Here is a 20,262-nt window from a genome sequence, read left to right on the forward strand (position 1 = left end):
GAAAAACAGGGCCTCAGTCAGTGAAATGTAAAAAGAGTAAAAAACGCACTGAAACAGCTTGGGGGTTAGAGGCTTAAATACAGTTTTATATCTCACGAGATGATTTCTTTCTCTACTTGTTGCTGGCTGCCAGATAAGTAATTTATTTAACACATTGCTTTTCGTTTAAATTAAACACAGTACAATGTGTTAAAAGTGAGACAGGCTAGCGTTTCCTTTGTTTACAGTCTTTGGGCTAAACTAACTAGCTGCTGACTCTTTACCTTTAATGTACGAATTCAAGAGTGGTATCAATATTCTTATCTAACTCTCCGCAGAGAAAGAGAACAAGAATATTTTCAAAATAGTCAAAGCACTCCTTTACAACTCTGCCCTCTTATTAGCAGCTACCTGAGGAGTCTTCTCTCAATCAGCTGTGCCTTCAAACATCACTTCTTATCTGGATTCATTTGTGCTATTAAGCAGACAGTGTTATCGAACTCAGCTCGGCTTCGCCCTCTCTCCTAAATGAACACCAGTGACGAGAGAAACTTTCATTACACTAAAATAAAATAAATCTCCTCCCTCACTTTCCAGACCTGGTAATTGCTGTATTTTGCTCATTCATGAGCAGCTGGCACGCTTTGGTTTAGAGAGAATAAAAGGTCCTCAGCAGTGCAATCAGCAGCCGGAGTCAGAGATGACGACGGTGCTGGAAGAGAACAATGAGGAGCCGGAGCAGCAGTGGGGGGTAGAGTAAATAGGAAAATGATACAGAGATGTGCAGGAGCGAAGGCAAGTCTGCAGCGGGGGGATTTCTAGATTGAGCGAAGAAGAAAATGCTTTGAAAGTCTGAAATTCAACAGAGAGAGGGGAAAAAACAGGGCCTGGAGTCTAGCAGCTATTAATAATGTATCAGGGGGGCGTCTGCCACACACACGCTCCTCATTTGGAGACACAAACGACACCTCATCAACCAAAACACCAGGGAGGCACCAACACTTTGAGCAGCTGCAGCACAGCAGCCTGGTTCACTGAAGTCTGTATCGCACATCTGTCCCTCTGTAAGCACACAGCCACGGCACATCTCAACACAAATCATTATTATTATTGTTCAAAATGACAAATGCAAAGAAGGAAAACTATTGTTTAATGAAACCCCTAAAAAGAAAGACAGTGAGAATAAGATGATTGGGAATATGATACACCTGAAGTGTACATTTCCTGTTATTTATGCTCACATATGTGTTTGCAATAATGTATGTACATTAAATCAACTGCTAAGTGCAATTTTGAGGGACTTCTAATAACCTTAAACTACATTTCAGAGGGAGATATTACACCTTTTTTTAATCCACTACATTCATTTAGCAGCTGTAATTACTTGTTTACTACTTTAGATTAAAGCAGCTACAAGAAGTTTTTGACTCATAGTGAAACAGTCTTGATTTAACACTGATGCCTCTATATGACCTACAAAAGCAAATGAGACCATCAGCAATAAGATATTTCTGTATAGTTATTCTTCCTGCCTGTCCCCGGGTCAGATTACTTGTGAAATCAGATGAAACAATTTCCGTCAAGCAGACCGGAAGAGCCTCTGTTTACATTTTCTCAGGCAAAGTTTCACAGTGTGTAGTATGTTCGCCAGTTAAAAGGAAGCAGGAAGATATGTTTCTTTAGATCATTTTTTTAACATTATATTTTGTGGTTATGGCTTATACTGGGGCAGGATCAGCAAAGAGAAACAGAAAATAACTGACTGCAGAACAAAAAACAAGCTAAAAAGAGACAAAGCGAAAACACCAGTCAACCTTGTTTTTGCTACTATACTAATACTTCTGTACATTTTTATGCAGGACTTTTACTTTTTAATTTGCAATATTGCTATTTGGATATTTCCAGCATCTTCTATTATTTGTTTTATTTTATGCACACATTCAAAGGTTTTAATGGTGCAAATCATTTTGTTGACAGGATCATTTTCCAAAAAATTACACACTGTTACAGATTAAACTGCACCATAGACCCGGGCCCCGGATTAGCGGAGGAAAATGGATGGATGGATGGATGGATGGATACTAAATTGTTCAAAGTCCTACTAGCTGCCTTAATAAATGTAGTTTAATGAATATAGAGAAGAAATACTCATTTGAAGTACAAGTTTCTTTCCTCTGCTGCAGATAGATCTTAATATTAGTTGTGTTTAACCCATAAGAACCCATGGTGACATCCGTGTAACAAACACTTTAAATCTTCTATAATCTCCCATATTCAGCTTTATGCTTCATCTTAACTCATTAAATCTCTAAGCAATGTATACTCAACACCCTGGTGTGGGGGTCATGTGACTTTGACAAGAAGTGACTTCTCCAAAATGTCGATGTGACTGGAAACAGAAATGTGAAAAATTTCAAAAAGCGTATTTTTTGTTACAAGGCTAAGTTTAAACCCATTTAACAATTCTACTCCGTTAATAGGATATCCTGTATTGCATTTAACTTGTTCTGACCATATTTCCTGAACAAATTAAAGTCAAAATTTTGATATATGTTACGGAGATGCAAAAGAAAAAGGCAAATTTGTGTCTCTGTAAGCAGAAAATGTGTCTAGTTTTTTTCCATTTTTAAAATAAGAAATATCATAAACATAAATACAATAAACGCACAATGTAACGTATATGTCACATCACAGATCTTTGACATTTAGGGGTAGTATTTTTTTTTTAAATATCAGAAATGTGTTCTATGTGGTTCACTTATAGAACACATCCTTTAAGGATAACTGGGTCTGGGTTCTTATGGGTTAATCTAATGCAATATTTGCGCTGTAAACCTTCAGAACACATTCCTGTCATCTGACGTAAACAAAAACAAAGTTGTTTCTGTATTAAAGAAAGCGGCGCCTCACTGAATGCTTAATGTGAGAAGCTACTTAGTAGTTGTGCTGATGTTACACAAACATCCAGGACTGGCCACGGGAGGCTCAGTTTGACTTGTACGGGAGAAAGAGCAACACGAGGAGGAGGGAGGCTTTGGCCTGAAGCGAACTTGTTACTTTTTCTCATTAACAGTCAATAAAAGAAGCACGCAGCTTCAAGACCTTTCTGTCCCTGCAGTGATGCACTTAAATTCCCTCTGATGTCTCTGAAAACATTAGCTTTGTAGTCCAAGGTCACTGAGTGATAAATGAATTAATAACACGGAAACACACAAAAAAAGGGCAGACTATAAAATCTAAGGACATCGTTTGAGGACACTGAGCTCCTTTAAAGAAAACCTTCAGTTCAGGCTAAAAATAACCTGCATGAACAAAAGCCTTTCATTCTCCTCATACATCTTCATAATCAGCCGCAGTACCTGTTCACGCCCACACCTGTGCAGCTTCTGTTTGGAAACACTGACACCGTGTGGAGAGACGGGACAGTACAGGCATCACAAATGCACTGGATAGATTGTAGTCAGTTTTATTTATACAGATGGTGAGAAATGAAAGGAAAAACTATCATTGTATCATTATTCCTCTAAAGTTCATTCCCTTGTGTTGCATTCAAGTCATTTTCATTGAAGCTTACAGTGACGCCATCCTGTCCAGTATGGAAACATCTGCATTTATTTAATTTCCCAATTCAATTTAGTTTTTGCTTTAATCTGTCATCATCGTTAAGCCTCCTTTACACTGCAAACCTTAGATGTAGATTTCTAGTAAAAATCTACATAGTATTTTACTGTATTGATGTCATACAGTACGATACTTTATATTGCAATGAAAACTGGGAGAAAAAATATATGACTGAAGCTCATTAAGAAAATTGCCATTATTTACAGGATTTTATCATAAATTTACACTGAAACGTTTTACAATGTCCTGTAAATATTCTGCAATTTTCTGACAAAACTTTGAACAGTATTGTGTTGTAAATTTACAAGTATACAATAATATACTGCAAATGTATATGCGAGTATTTCGCAAAATACAGTGAGTAAAAAAAAGAAAGAAAATACAGTACTTTGCTTCCAGTTAATTACTGTAAAATTACACACGGATCAATCAAGATCAGATTGTTCTTGTAAATATATATTTATTGTATGTATATGGTATGTATTTTTTATGTTTTCAAAAGGGATGTTTTTACTTTTTACCACTTATTGGTAATTATTTCTATAACCCTGTAAAGATTATTTTGTGATATTATTTGCAGGTAATCTCAAAAAACTCATTCTACCAAAATTTAAAAACAAATAAAATAAAATTCCACATTTAACATGACTTTGAAACAAACAGGTTATGTTAATCTGTTCCTCCCTCTCAGCATGGCATGTTTTTTAACCATACACTACTCTTATGAATTACGTTGTTTGCTGTCACTTGACCTTGTTTTCTATCCTCTGACTCTCTTGGGTCCTAACCCTCCGACTTTGTTTATACAGTCACCATTTAAATTCTTAATGACTTACATATTAACTAATGGACTCGGAGCCAAACCAAACTGTCTGGCAGTCAGACGTGATCTGCTGTTTTGCTGCGACACTGTGGTGTTGTTCTGACTGCAGCTCTGCTCCTCTGAGAGACGAAGCTGAATGAGATCCCAAGGTGCTGCAGTTAATGTATTAGTTCAACACACTGTGCTGTTGTGATTACAGCAAACAACACAACATGCTGGATCACTGAAAGTGGTTTTGATGAAAGAGCGGCTCATAGTTTGGAGATTACGTTTAAATTTAGAGCTGACATCTTTTAAGTTTAAAGGGACATTATGACAAAATGTTAAACTTTACACTGCAAAAATCAAGTCTAAACACTTAAGATATTAGCATGATTTTACCTTAAAAAAGTAAATTTGGTTGCAGGTGCAGCGAGTGATTTTTACTTGAAAAGGTTTCTTTAAATAAGTCAAGATGTCTCACCACCAGAAGTCTTAAAATACACTAATCGGCCACTTTATTAGCTAGCAAGGTGTACCTAATAAAGTGGCAGTGTGGTCATCTCCTTCAAGGTTGGATGTGTTGTGTGTTCAGAGATGGTCTTCTGCATACATTGGTTGTAACGAGTGGTTATTAGAGTTACTGTTGCCTTTTTTATCATCTTGAAACAGTCTGGCCTTTCTCCTCTGACCTCTGGCATCAACAATGGACATTTACTCTTTATCGGACCGTTCTCTATAAACCCTAGTTAGACTTGAGCCCTCTCCTCTACTCCCTCTTCACCCATGACTGCACACCCACATATGGTTCCAACACCATCATCGCGTTCGCAGACGACACAGCGGTGATTTGCCTCACAACCAACAACGATGAGTCGGACTACAGAGAGGGAAGAGGTCCAGCACCTGGTGACAACAGCCTCACCATCAACACCAAGACGACCAAGGAGATTATTGTGGGCTTCAGTAAACCAAAGGCGTCTTTTTTCTGGATACAAAGAAAATATTAAACTTTTTTTTGTCATTATGTAGGAAACTGTGCTTATAATTTAGTAAATCATAATAACATTGTCTTCATTAAGACATACAAAACTTAAAACCCATCCCCATATCTTTTCTGATTTAAGATATTTAACTTTCTGCAGTGTAAACAGACCTGGTCTGAAATCATTTGAATGGACTTGATACTGAGGATTAGACATTTCGGAATAATTTGGGTTTTCCATCAAGCCTTTGAGATAAAGCATTAACTCATCTTTGTGTTTAAACTTTAAAAAGCTTCCACTCTGTTACAGATTACTGAGCTCAAGACAAAAGAGCTTTTCTATGTCATGTGATACCAAAGTACAAATATGTCACAACAAAATAATAAATCTAATTGGTTTTCTTTTTTCTTGGAACATGAACAAACCACAAACAACATCTCCTGCTTTTCCACTTCCTAATTCTGCGGTGGCAGCGAGACATGTTTGCTTTCATTGCTTCAGAGTTTAAACAAGATAACAGGGAGCTGTGGACGGGCTCGGCCGCCTCTGCTGGGCGTGACAGCCAGCCGTCAGCCCGTGAGGGCAGATGGTTACATGCCAGTTCAACCAGGAGAGGAGCAAGAAAGTGGCATGAAAGGAACTCTGTTGACTTTTCTGCCACAGCGATTCACACCCTTCATTCATGATGTCAGACCTTATCTGGACTGGCTGAAACTCTCATAGCACCTGTTGAGTTCAAGCTCCTCATCTGCTGCACTTTTGGAAACTTTCAGAAAAACTTGGCAGAAAAAAAAGCCTAAAGATATCAGCCTCAGTTGCAGATCATTAAGGTCAATCACAGCTGAATCAAGATTTTTCTTAAAGACCTGCTTTACTGGCTCTCTACTGTCACGACTGTCACGTATTTGTGAGAGGATTATGCAATCACAAAAAGAAGTTTGTTTTGGAAACAGCAACAATCCTTTTATGTGAATGTTAAGAGACACAGCCAAGGCTGTGATTTTAGTCTAATCTTGAAAAACTCGTCTTCCTTCCAGTGAACTCTGCAGCACTTGTGTGTGTCTATGCGTTTACATGCCTTTGTGTGTGTGTGCACACACCTGTGTGCACACACCCTCCACCACCAGAGAGACAGCAGCAGCAGCAGCAGCAGGAGGAGGAGGGGGAGGGGGAGGGGGAGGAGGTGTGGCTGCACAGGTACACTGGATATTCTCGCTGGGTTTGAAGAGGGAGGAGATGAAGAGACCTTGAGGGCAGCATGGCAACACAAACCTTATAAAGACAGAGTCGCACCCAGCCGGCGGCCACAGTTCAGCTCTCCCCCCTGACAGCAGCAGCAGTCATGCTCAGCCTCATCAAGTTACCACGAGTCTTCACCATCAATCAGGTGCCCAAAGTAAGTTTGTCTTCACTTTATCTCTTCTGGATGTTTTCAGCTGTCAGACAGTCAGAGTGAGATGGACTCGGTTAGGAGGTTCATTAAAAAAAACAAAATACAATAATAAGAAAACTAGGTCAAACGTTTTTGTTTTTTTTAAGTGTATTAATTTTGCTCACAGAGTCCTGCTTAACATTGTTAATAACTCAGTTTTAGCTGTGAGTGCAGAGACTGAAAAACATAAGCGCTTGTTTGTGTGAAAGGGCTGCACAAATATTTGAGTTTCTTCTGACAAAAACATAATCCATCTGTTAGGTAATGTAAAGAAGTGCTGTTGCTAATCTGTTAAGCTTGTAACTCCTTGTGAAACAAACACTATTTTACAACAAGAACAGAAAAAAAGATCACAAGAAACACCTCGATCAGGTGGATCTTTTACTTAAGTAAAATGAGAAAAGTATCAGTATCAAATATACTTAAAGTACCAAAAGTACATGTACTAATTCTGCAAAATGGCCAATTTATAATAATAATAATAATAATAATAATAATAATAATAATGATAATAATAATGATAATGATAATGATAATGATAATGATAATAATAATATTAATAATAATATAATTTTGAATTGTAAATATTGATGTATTAATGTTGCCGTGGATAAAGGTGGAGATCATTTTAATAATTGTATATACTTCTGGGTAGTTTGTGAGTTCCACCAAAGGATCAATAAAGTCTTTATCCATGATTTTACATCATCATTTATTTGTTGATTATATTTTGCAATATTAATCTGAATCTCGGAGTAAAAAGTACACAATGTACCTCCGAATTGAAAAGTAGAAGTATAAAGTGGCAGAAATGAAAATATTCAACTGAAGAACAGATACCTTTATATTCAATTAAGTAATTTAATTATATTTTAGTTCTGTACTTGAGTAAATGTATTTAGTTAATTTCCACCGCTGTTTATACCTTTAACTCTCATCCTACAACATAACAGACGAGGGCTACCGACTGATGGGGACCCCAAGAATAAACCCCTGTAAGAAACAGCCATCATAACAAAATGTTGATGTATTTCTTTTCAAAACATTAGTAGTAATGTAATCAATGTCATCTGAAGAAAAAAATAACTCTTTATTATTTAAGGAAAGTCACAGCTTTGCATTTGCATGTTGGTATGTAAAACAAAAATAGAATACAAGGAAAACTGTCTCCGTCTCATTCCAAATTATAGTATTTGTGATAAACATACAAGCATTTTATCCACATCGGACCATATACTGACCTGCCCACCTTCAAAAAACTCACAAAAATTCACTTATTCAGAATGTTTTTAAATTTATTTTTATTTATTTTGTGTTATTTCTCTGTTTTCTCACTGGGCTTTTAAACAGTTGTTTTTGTTGTTGTTGTTTTTTGTGCTTTCTAATTTGAAAGTGTCTTTTAGTATCCTGAAAAAAAAGTATAATAATAATAATAATAACAATAATTATTATTATTATTATTATTCTTATTATTATTATTATTGTTATTGTTGTTATATTATTATATTATTATATTTCCTATTAAACTGTATAGGATACAATTTGTGCTTTGACTGGAGTCCCCACACATTGGTATTTCTAAAAAAGCACTCGGTAAGAACAGAAATGGGAAATAATGATATGACGTCATTGGAAAAAAAATAAAAAATTGAAATGACAGAATAAAGTACTTGTGACAAAAAAGTATATCTTTATTGTAATCAATCAACTGTATCTTTGGACAGCTTGTGGGGATCCTGAACCTCGCTCTTAAACATGCAACACTTGATGCATTTAGTTGTTTGTTGACAGACTTCTTCTGCCTCCAGAGCAAAAAGAGAAAAACACATTTCACAAAGTTGTCAGACTGGCTGCAGACTAAACAACACTTTTCTTTCTCCAGGTTTTCCACGAGGACAGCATCATCTCCGGCTACCGGCACCCTCGCAGCTCCGCCACCGACTGCGTCCTGAGCCTCTTCCAGCTGACCAATGAGACGCTCAACATCTGGACACACTTTCTGCCCACATGGTACAGCTGAACAATTTTGTTTTAGTCCGTGTTAGTACTCATTAACATGTTTTGCTACCTGTCGCGTGTTTGTGGACTAACAGCATGTGACACACCTGAAGGCAGTTTCAGATACTTTTGTTTGCGAATGTTCTGGAGGCCTTATTTGTACAAGAGGTCACAGCTCAGCAACTAACAGTCTTTTTCAGTCAGAGAGGAAGAGAATTGTCACCTTATCCACAACAATTCAGCTTCCTACAGTAGATGTCGTATTTCTTCAGTGATTTTGGATTTCTGCTTACCAAACACAACATTTTCCAAATTCTCTCTGGAGCAAAGCAGTGTTTTTTGTTTTCTTAACAGGCGTGAGGCATTCTTTAATTCTAAGTCCTACTTAATTTTCTAAGAAATCCTGCACAGCTTGTAGAGCGTGTAGGTCAGATAATGATCCAGAATGTGGTTTCACACACTGACATTTTCTGAAGTCCTCATACCTTCTTCTACACAATGACAGAGGATTTATTATATCAGTTCTGGCACATTACCGACTAAAGACTACCATTAATTTTTACTGCTCGTGTCCAGAGTTACAGTATCGGTCTGCTTAGTATTCATAGTGTCTGTCAGTGAATATGTCCCAGTGTATATTTATCACCATAAATTCAGTCTTCAAGGAGTTTAATAGATGCCAGGAGAGCAGTGGACTTTACAGTGATAAAGCTGCTGTGGATACTGTAGACCAGTGTGTCCCAAAAACTGGAGATTTTATATGGGTCGCTGAACAAGTTTGTAGAATTTCTTCCTTAGTGAAACACTAAAAAGGAAGCCTATCACATGAGCAAGATGTGAGGTAAATCTGAATGAGATATAATGAGGTTTGATGACTGTTTGATAACAATAGATGCATTTGAACACTAGGCTACGTTCTGATTTTCTTTCCTTTTTTTAATTCAAAATAGCATGTTTTTACTGAATGGTGGTATTATTTTGGTAATAACTGTACTTGACAAAAACAAGTGCCTGCTAGCTCTACCTAAATATATATATTGATTTATAAGTATTTAACATGTAATGTATTCAATAAGTTCTGATTTATCAGATGCATAACTCTTTGAATTGGCTGGTTTAACTATTCAAGATAATAGAAGGTGAAATTGTCAGGAACAGTTATTTATGGACACATTTGCTTTTTTCACAATTTGATAGATACAAGCCCTATTGTCAATTGGGTGGTGCTGGTTTGTGATTTTTTTAAACTTCGGGCCCCAGAAAAAAAGTTTTGGAAACACTGCTGCAGTCTACATGTGACATGTATATGCACCTAAGTACAGGACAGGATTGCACAAACAGACAGGTTTGTTTTGAAGTCGTACATCCCAGCAACCATATAGACCTCCTGCAGAGCCTCTCTGTCAACGGTCTTATACTTCATATGCAACAGGACTCTCATAGCGCAGCTGCATTTATACAGTTTATTCATACATTTATTACTCAGCTGTAAATATGTCACCTTGAACTGTTTGATATATGATGCATGAATGTTGATCCCATCATATTAGTTTAGACATCTCCAGAGAGACTTGTTTTTACTAACTGGATATGCCTGTTCCCATACATGTGTTTCAGATATAGTGACAGCACTGAGCACATATTTTGGTTTATTGTGAGGCAGCAAAGGAGGAAGTCAGGTGATGTATTATGAAGAGAGACAAAGTTGGAATGTAACTACATAATGTACTTTCTTTGCAAATTTTAAATAGAACGCACATATATGTTGTTTCCAGAGTCATTTGGCAAACAACCTATTGTATCCAACCCAACAGCTATTGAAAATATAAAAAAACAACAACACTTTTTTTATATTTTATATTTTTTATCTGTCTGTCTACCTTAAAACGTAGAAAGAGTCAGTGTCCATGTGATGACATGTTTGTTTGAGAGATTTGCAAGTTGACACAAGTATCTGGCACTAAAATGTATTAAACACAAGAAGACTTTGCAGCTTACGGTCTTATTTCTTTCAGTTTTCTATAAAGCATACTGAGAGATTAAAGATGCAACACCTGTAGGTGCAAACAGATCAGCTAAAGGGTCAGACTGATAGGAAGTGAAAGAATGAGGATAATCTGCACATCTCAACACTAACAGCAACGTTTGTCTCCTCTCCAACTGAAAGTGCATCCCTGCATGAAGATATATTTATCCAAGTAATTACTGATGCAATTATTTCATTTTGCACTCTGCATGTGTGTGTATTTATGTGAGTAGCTGTCATGATTTGAAGCCACTACAGAGGGTACTGCTCCCACGACCCACGCTGCACTTCCTCCCTGCTGAGATGTCAGTTGCTTTGACTGCAGAGTCGAGGGAGAAAGTGTGTGTGTGTGTGTGTGTGTGTGTGTGTGTGTGTGTGTTTGAGTGTGTGGAGCATATGTTCAGGCCACACGGGTGTTTTTTTGTGTCTCGGGGGTCGGCGGCGACCTCGAGGCAAGCAGCTAATGAGCAGATCTGTGCTTCAGGCCTTCATGTGAGTTGCCTCTATTAGTGTAACTGCTCAGTGACGGGGAAAAACACAAATAATGTTGATTTGTTAATGAGATGCACTGAGACGAGGAAACGGCAAGCTCCAGCCTCCTCATAAGACCGAGCCCTTCAATGTTAGCGGTTGTGTAACTGACAGTTGCTGACAAATGCTGGATTTAATTGAATGTTACCCAATTAGACATGTTGGCTCTAATACATTGACAGGCACTGACAGGACAAGCTCAGTCTTTGAAATGTCATGAACGTGGCTTATTAACAATGTGTGTATGTATGTGTATGTGTGTTGGCAATCTGTTGAAGTCTGCTAGAGAATTTAATTGGACATTACACGAGCAGTTTACAGTTGTTTTGTAGTTTTGCTCATTAATTGTTGGTTCAATAATAGGAAAAAAAAACACTTGTTTGCTTTCTTGCTGAAATGAGGAGATGGACACCACTCTCATGTCTGTGCATGAAATATTAAAAGGGAGGTATTAGAGCTTCCCCTTTCTCAGGCCATCAGTGGACTAATACATTATGTTAACCAAGATCTCTTTAGTCGATTAGTCATTTTTCATGCTTCTTATGTTACTTTGAGTACACACTTCTTAATGACTTCATGCTACTTATATAGTAGCAATTGGCCCACTGGACAATGTTTTGCTTCTCTACCCACCCAGTGTAAGGATGTTATCATTGTAGAGACAAACTTTCCTATTCACTTCACTAAAGTTATAAGATAAGACCCTCACTTTAGAAAAAACTACAACATAAAGCTCTGAAATCTCTCATAGGTGTTCGGTGGTGTTGATAATCAGTTTTATACTCTTGAAACCATCGAGTGGCTCCTCCTCATGTATGGAACAATCCTCCTTTGTTGTATTTCTTTATACTTCTATGAGTTTTTCCTTTCATATGTCAGTTTAGACACTTATTGCTTCTCCTTTATGTATTATGTGTGATGTCAATTGGCGTCATAACAGGTGTGTGACTAAAAACAAGAAAAAATCAGTACTGCTGCATCTGTTCCAATCTAACCAGCTGAATGTGGTCGTTTTCTCCCGGCAGGTACTTCCTGTGGAAACTGGTGACGGTGGTGCTGATGCAGACAGCATGGCAGGACTCCTTCCTCTGGCCTCTGGTGGTCTTCCTGCTCTCCTGCTGCATTTATCCGCTGGCATCGAGCTGCGCTCACACCTTCAGCAGCATGTCAGCTCGGGCACGTCACATCTGCTTCTTCTTTGACTACGGCGCCCTCAGTCTCTACAGCCTGGGTGAGTGTCAGCCCATCGGTGGCTCTGTTTAATGCACACAATGCTGTTACTAAATGTCTTTCAGTAACTCAGAGGTGGGGCCAAGTCATTGTTTTGCAAGTCTCAACTCTTTTCACTCAGGTCTTGAGCCTGAATTCAACTGTCAAGTCCCAAATCCTACACTTTGAGTTTAAAATCTGAAACAAGTATAATAGTCTGTTGTTCACCATGAGATGTCATTTTAACAACATAGTTATTTTTTAAATAAATAAGTAAGTAGTGCTGATGTTGCACTTTCATAGCAAATAGCATGGCTTTTTTGAGTCAAGAGGCTCAAGTCCACATTAAATAATCTGTGTTAAAGTCCCAAACGAGTTGCAATTCTTCTCCTTTTTTTAACCAAGTCTTTGAGATGAAGTCTAAAATCATCCAATTTCTGACTGCAGCCTGAATTGAGTCCTCACCTCTACAGTAGGTAAATTGGATTTGGCTTTGTGAAGCTTTAATGTTCTCCACCTATATGTAAATATTGGTGAACAAAATATAAAAATATAAATAAATAAGTTATAAATCCCTCAAACTGAAATTTATAGATATGTTTTCCTGATATAAAAGTGGTAAAAGTTACATTTTTTGCACTGTTGATTGTGTCCGTGCTGCAGGTTCAGCGATCACCTATTCAGCTTACGTTTTCCCGGACAAGTGGGTGAATGGCTTCTTCCACCAGTGGTACGTCCCCATCGCTGTGTTCAACGCCATCATCTGCACCGGCATTTCCTGCTACTCCAGGTAGGGTGAGCACTTCATTTCACACAGCAAATAAAAACTTTAACATGTTTAGCATGTTAAAGTTCATAGAAATAAATTCATAGAGTAAATGTACTCTAGTTTATTTCTCTGGTGGCAAATATTTGTGAATAAATGTGTGAGATAAATCCTGCCTGATCACTGTGGGGTGCATGCTACAGAATCTGAATTATTAATAAATTATTCAATGCACCAATGAAATGAAAATGATAAAGCTAAAGTTTGGAGTATAAATAGTTTCAGTGTTCTCTCTTCATGTACTAGATTAACGTGTGCTTGCTTTACCTAATCTATTATTATTTCACTCATCTCTACCATCTGCTAAGGCTTGGATTACCATTTCTGCAATATAATCATGACATCGTGAAGAGGTAAAGACAAAGAATTTGCTTGAACTCTGCTTCTCCTGTCATCTTTGTCTTCTCAATGTTCTATCTATTGTTAATCGTCAAATGGTTGCAATAGGCCTAGATAAATGTAGTTTCATCAATTGTGTGATTACTATAATCAGATGGACTTTATCCCACTGACATTGTTGACTTTTCAAGAATTGAGCAACTCTTTGTTTAATGCAATGGGTGTGACCCGAGCATGACTTTAGGGACCAGCCCTAAACAGTGATTTAGTCTAAGTGTAGTTTCAGCCGGGCCGGTCAGAGCAGCATAACGTGTTGTGAAACATCTGACTCACTGACTTTAAGAAAGTCTTGATGGCTCAAGTGTTCTGGTTTTACACAATATGCCCATGATCACTTTAAAAGTTCTGTACTATCTATGTACTGCTCAGAAAACTTGTCATGTTGCATGTGTAACAACACTGAATAAAATGCAAATGTATTTATTAAAGCTGAGTTAGACAGTTTTCTAGAAAAGTGAAAATAATGCCAGAATGTGTAACTACAGCCCTCGTCCTGCAGCTCTCCCCTCGATGTAATGCTGCAATTCATCCTACTCAGAACTTGGGAATATGTGACATACTGAATAGTTTTCATCTATTTAGAAATCAAATTTAATGTTTTTTTTACGACTTTTTTAAGAGAAAATGTAATACCTTTTCCACAGCACAAGCAATGCACACAAATTCAACAACTTTATGCTATTGCCTATGATTAACGCTCAGCACCTGTTTACACAATTTTGAGCAATGTACATAATTTATATGATCAAAAATGAGTAAGACAATTCATACTTCCTTTCACTTCACTAATAATGCGGTGGTAAATGATGAACCTCCTCGGTAGATGCTTGTGAAGCTCAAAGACATTGCATACAAACAGCTAGTGTGTGGGTTTTCCCGAGCAGATGCACTAGGACACTTTTGGATAACTCAGGAACACAGGCTTTTAATTATCGACTTCCAACTTCAGTGTTTTGCAGTGTTAGCTCCCCACATTGACATATGCACAATTGGCCCTCAGGCAGCTCACATCCACCACACTACAAAAGGACAGATTACATTAGCATCAAGGCTAGCTAGCTACTACTGAGACTGTCTTATGCCATTATTTAAAAATGTTGGCGCTTAACAGGTAAAACAAGCAGCTCATTACGTTTCATTAACATTTCCATAAATCACGTTATGTTCACATAGTGGACATACAGATCTTATAGACCGACACCATAGCAAAGCAGCCAGGCATTTATAAGTTACCTCCAAGAGAGGGCGCCCTCAAACCAATTAATGAACACAGATGCATAAATGGTAAATGGACTGCACTTATATAGCGCTTATCCAAAGTGCTTTACACTACAGACTGCATGCATTCACCCGTTCACACACACATTCATGCTGGTGGCCGAGGCTTACAGGGCACACTGGTGCCACCTGCCACCATTGGGAATTAATTCACAAACCGATGAACGAAGTATCGGTAGCCATTTGGTGTTCAGTATCTTGCCCAACGATACTTCGACATGTAGGCTACCAACTGAGCTACAGATGGAGAGAAAATGTTGCTAATAATTTAGCTTCCTGCTAACTGTAGCCAGAGGCTGCCAGCTGCAGCTAATGCCTTCAAAGAGGTAATCTGTTGGCAACATTTCCTTTTTCTTGACATGAAGTGAAGGAAGTTGTTGCCAATGCTGGAACGGTATTTTCTTATTCCGCCACGGAGGTTTTCACTGCCTGAAGGGCCTTTCTCACACATCTGCATTTGTAGAACAGCTAACGCCCTCTTTCTGATTAGACAAAGACCCCCATCATGGGCTAGCTTTTCTAAAACCTGAAAACAGCACCAAGAAGAGCTTCAGAAGTCTAGTAGTTTCACTTGAATTACAATATGCTGAAAGGGTATTATGGAATTTTGCCCAATTATGCAACAAAAAAAAAACTGCCTACCCCAGCTTTAAGGAATTTATGTATTTCATGCTCTTAGATTTCAGTTTCAAAAGCAATTAACATATTTCTATATTATGCTGAAATTCCAACCTGTTCACTGTTTCTTCAGCTGAGAAGTATGCAGTAACTGTACAAACATGGATTACTATGCACATGTACTTTTGAAATTTATTTTCAATTTAATGTTTGTTGTTATTAAAATAACACATTTTCTTTTTTTATTTCAGATTCCCTGAGAGCCAGAGCCCAAAGTTCAGCAAATACCTCCGTGTTGTTGCCTTTGCCTACCCTTACCTGTTTGACAACATTCCTCTGTTCTACAGGGTGCGGTCACGTATGCACTTTTCGCACGTGCCTTCATACAACAAACATCTGAAGACATGTGTCTCCAAAGTGTCACAGATTACTTTAAACATATTGGACATCATTTTACAACACAAATATTTAACCGGAAGGGCTTTTCTGCTAAATATTAAGTAATTAAACAAGAAATTCATACAATATTTCAGGGCTTTAGTGCACTATGTGTAAACTTTAATATACATTGCTTTGTGTTCATGACAGGGGTTTTCACAGATGTGATAGGATTTAAAGTAATAATAATCCAAAGTTGGGCATTTTTTTAATGCACATTGTAAATTCCAACAAGTTATGAGATGACATATGATGTAAATTTGGTTCTTTTACAGTGAAAAAGTTACATTTCACACATTCACCATTTAAACTCGAACAGTCTTATGTTGCAGGTCACCCAGTAGCTCCACTAACAGATACTTAATAAAGAAATGAAGAAACTTGAAGAAATATTAAGGTAATAACCTGTTCTGCGTTTTAATTCCCAGGTGTTTCTGTGTGAAGGAGAGGGCTGCACAGACAATGAAACCAACATCCTCCACATCAACCACATCGCCTTGGCGTTCCTCACTGGCTTCCTGTTTGCTACACATTTACCTGAGCGGCTGGCACCTGGCAGCTTTGACTACATAGGTAAGACTGAGCTGAGGAGTAGCTTTTATTATTGTTGTTTGCATGTTAAGCATTGGTTTGAATGTCAAGTGTACCAACCACAATACAAATAAAAGTTTCACCCAATCATCACAGAAAAAAAAAGAAAAACTCTAAAACCCACTGTACACTCCCTACTCAAAACCACATGAGAGTTAACGATTAGCTGGTGAACATAGTGCAGCATGTAACACCTGAAGAGCCAGATATTTCCCTTGAGAGTCACTTAAAAGTAAAACAGAACTTTAAGGAGAATGCAATTTAAATAAATGTTACTTCATACTGCTGCATTTGTGAAAAAGCAACTGTTTTTAAGTCATAGCATTTTAAAAGATGATGTATGTCTGTTTTGTGTTTACTTCTTTTTTCCACAGCCAAAAAAGGTTAAAAATGTAAATGTAGTCAGTTATGTTGCAATAATGGTTATGAGAAATTCGGTAATAAGTACAATTACATTTTTTTGTCATTTACATCAATTTATGTCTCAAATGACTTTACAGACAACAAGTTACGTAAATCTAACAACTCAATTGTCAAATATTAAACACACGGACGTGATACATTATGCAATGTTGGAGCAGAGCAAAGCACAAGATTCAGAAGAGCACATTTGAGAGAGACTAAAATATCGCAGGCAACTCAGCACAAACTTAAACCCTCATTACATGCAAAAATAAAGTTCTCAAGACCATTTGTGAAAGAATGGGAGAGTCAAAAATGACTGAAATATGATGATATCAATATACTTACATAAAAAAATGCATTCTTTGAAACAAAAGCAAATAAATCGTTCTCGATAATAAAAAAGTCAACTTGTGAATGCATTTTTGTTATGTATCCTTTCAGATCATTGAGCACTATAAATACATTCTTATTCTGTTTCTTGTGAAATGCTGGCTGCACATTAACACATTAAATGTATTCTGATTTGTGTTAAACACTGCGGAACAAAGCTAATGTATAACCACCTCCACATCTTTTCATTCTGTTGAAATCAGTTCACTATGTGACTCATTCGCGTGAGCGAGAGTGTTTGAATTTAATTCTCCTGTTTTAACTGTACTGACATGTTGCTCAAACACGACTCGACTGCTCCCTCTGCAGGTCACAGCCATCAACTCTTCCATGTGTGCGGCATCCTCGGCACACACTTCCAGATGAAGGCCATTGAACAGGACATGGTGACCCGCCGCCCCTGGCTCCGTGAACACTCCATGCCCATCACTTCTGCCAACTCAGTGGGAGCAGTGCTGCTTTGTGTGGTGGTGAATCTGATAATCATCATCCTTTTCAGTCTACCTCTGCTCTCTGCTCCAGTCTGCCAAGAAAAGAAACATGATAAAGCTCCAAAGAAAACCTCAGCCAAGCTCGGCCCCTGCTGCTAAACTGCTGCTTTTTAACAGCTGAACCATTCCAGCTGGTCACAAGACATACAGCAATGTGAAAAAGGTGCACTATGGGTGATACACACTGCTGTTCAAAAGTTTGGAAGCCAAAAATAGCTTCACTGTGTACAGTCGAGGCAGCAACCTCGTGGTCTTCAGTACCTTAAACCTGCACTGTTTGTAATGGCCAGCAGGGGGCGACTCCACTGGGTGCAAAAAGAAACAGGTTTCTATGAAAGTCAATAGGAAAATGACCCCACTATATTTATGAATGGTCTTTCATGCTTTTTGGTTGCAGAAAGTGTAGTGTCTTGTAAGAAGGGTCTGGTTTGTACATGGAGAACAACAGTTCAACCAGACTGACAACTGAAAAGGGGAAAAAGAGATAAAGACGTCACTGAGTAACAGTTGAACAGCAGTCATTGGTAAAAGAAACTGCAGCTAATCATCAAAATCTGTTTAGAATTAAAGAGAAACAGGTTCCTGTTTCAGTGTCAAGTGCACAATTATAAGAAGATAGAATTATCAGGCGTGTTGCTTTAGGAAAGCTCATCAAACTTCACAATACAAATAGAAGGTTAGTCAATGGGTTAGCACTATTGGAGTTGGATCAGGTAATATCAGCTGAACGTATGATAGACTGATAAATACATGTTGAAACCTGAACAATCTAACCTCTAGATAGTAGAAGTAGAAGTAGATAAAGAGGGCCCAAAGAAACTTATCAAGAGTCACGGACATTTTTGTACTGAAAAAACAAATATATATGTACCACTATAATACTTTTTCTTTTGGGGCCCAAACTAAACGGTTGCCCATAAAGTTGGAACAATTTTTTTTTTTCCTCTTTCCATGAAATGATTGTGACGATTTATTCTTGACAGATAAAGTGTATATCCTCAGGAAACTTTATTAATCAATATCTTCCAAACATATCACAATGAAAATTAAACCATAATTAACAGAGGATTGTGTATGAAAATAAATGTATTCCAACTTTATGGGCAACTGTGTATTTAAAGTGTAAATAATACATTTGGTGTCTGAATTATACAGTTTTTATCTTTATTAAAATAGCCGTTATCAAAGGAAAGAAGAAAAATTATATTCTAACAACTGATTCCAAACTTTTGAAAAACAGTGTTCATATTTTAAAGAACACTCCTGAGCTACGAGGAGCTGACTTAATGTTTAACTTTGGCACTAAACTCATCGTGGCGTTCAGCGTTCACACGTCACTGTGATTTCTAATGTTATTTTTGTGTGTGGGTAAACTGAAAATAAGGGCGTAAGTTGCACAAGCATAAAATGGAAATTTAACAAAATGTTTATTACCATTATATATATTAAATCTAAATATTTCTTTGGAAACTGTTTCATTCCGAAAGCTACAAATGGAGCATTATAGCTACATTATGAGGCAGAGCTGTATATGTTTCTCTGACTTCCACACACGTGGGGTACATAGACTGTATAAAATAGGTGGGGTATGAAGAGACTGTCAGCTGCAGGGAACCAAAACTATATTTATTATACAATTCTTATTTCACTGTCAATTTAAAATTGTATTTTTGCATTCAGACCCTGTGCCTCTCATATTTATAGTGCTTGTCCTGTGTTATTCTTGTGCTTGCACCCAGCCTGTTCGATTGTCACTCACATCAAACATGCAAAGACAAAAGAGACAGTTATGACAAGGGAAGAAAATGTTTTGCTCTTGAGTTTAAGCTCCCGGCAAAGTATCAACTCAAAGGATTCAAAGTTTAGTTACTGATAATGTGAGATATGTAATACAGAGTAAATGTTTTCTGAGATTATTTCCCTCATATGATGGCTGTTTCTGTCTCTGTAGCCCCGAGAGACTTGACACATTGTGCCTTCGATGCAAAACTGAAAGTATTTATGTAAAATGTTATTTATTATTATTTTTCAAATAAACTATTTACCAAGCCTGCCTGTGTGTCATTCTAATGCACGTTAAGTTTGTTTTGTAAGAGACAGTATCAATTAAATTTTTTAATCAAATGAAACAATTATAAGCCAAATACAAGAAAAAGTGGAACATAGTGCCATTAAATCCCACTATAATTTGCATTGATACATGATAATATATATAAAAAGAAGAAAATATACAGGTAAAGAT

General features: G+C 37.4%; 1 protein-coding gene across 1 annotated transcript; it reads left to right on the forward strand.

Annotated features, from left to right (window-relative positions):
• The first annotated feature begins 6,730 nt into the window (after window positions 1-6,730).
• Window positions 6,731-18,119, forward strand: paqr5b (progestin and adipoQ receptor family member Vb). Its single transcript, XM_059353489.1, has 8 exons — window positions 6,731-6,784; window positions 8,703-8,830; window positions 12,401-12,606; window positions 13,248-13,374; window positions 13,719-13,763; window positions 15,957-16,053; window positions 16,572-16,716; window positions 17,839-18,119. The coding sequence occupies exons 1-8, from the start codon at window positions 6,731-6,733 to the stop codon at window positions 18,117-18,119; spliced, it is 1,083 nt and encodes a 360-aa protein (XP_059209472.1).
• Window positions 18,120-20,262: the final 2,143 nt, after the last annotated feature.

This window comes from Centropristis striata, chromosome 2, assembly GCF_030273125.1.
Source record: "Centropristis striata isolate RG_2023a ecotype Rhode Island chromosome 2, C.striata_1.0, whole genome shotgun sequence".
In the NCBI taxonomy this organism is placed as follows: Eukaryota; Metazoa; Chordata; class Actinopteri; order Perciformes; family Serranidae; genus Centropristis; species Centropristis striata.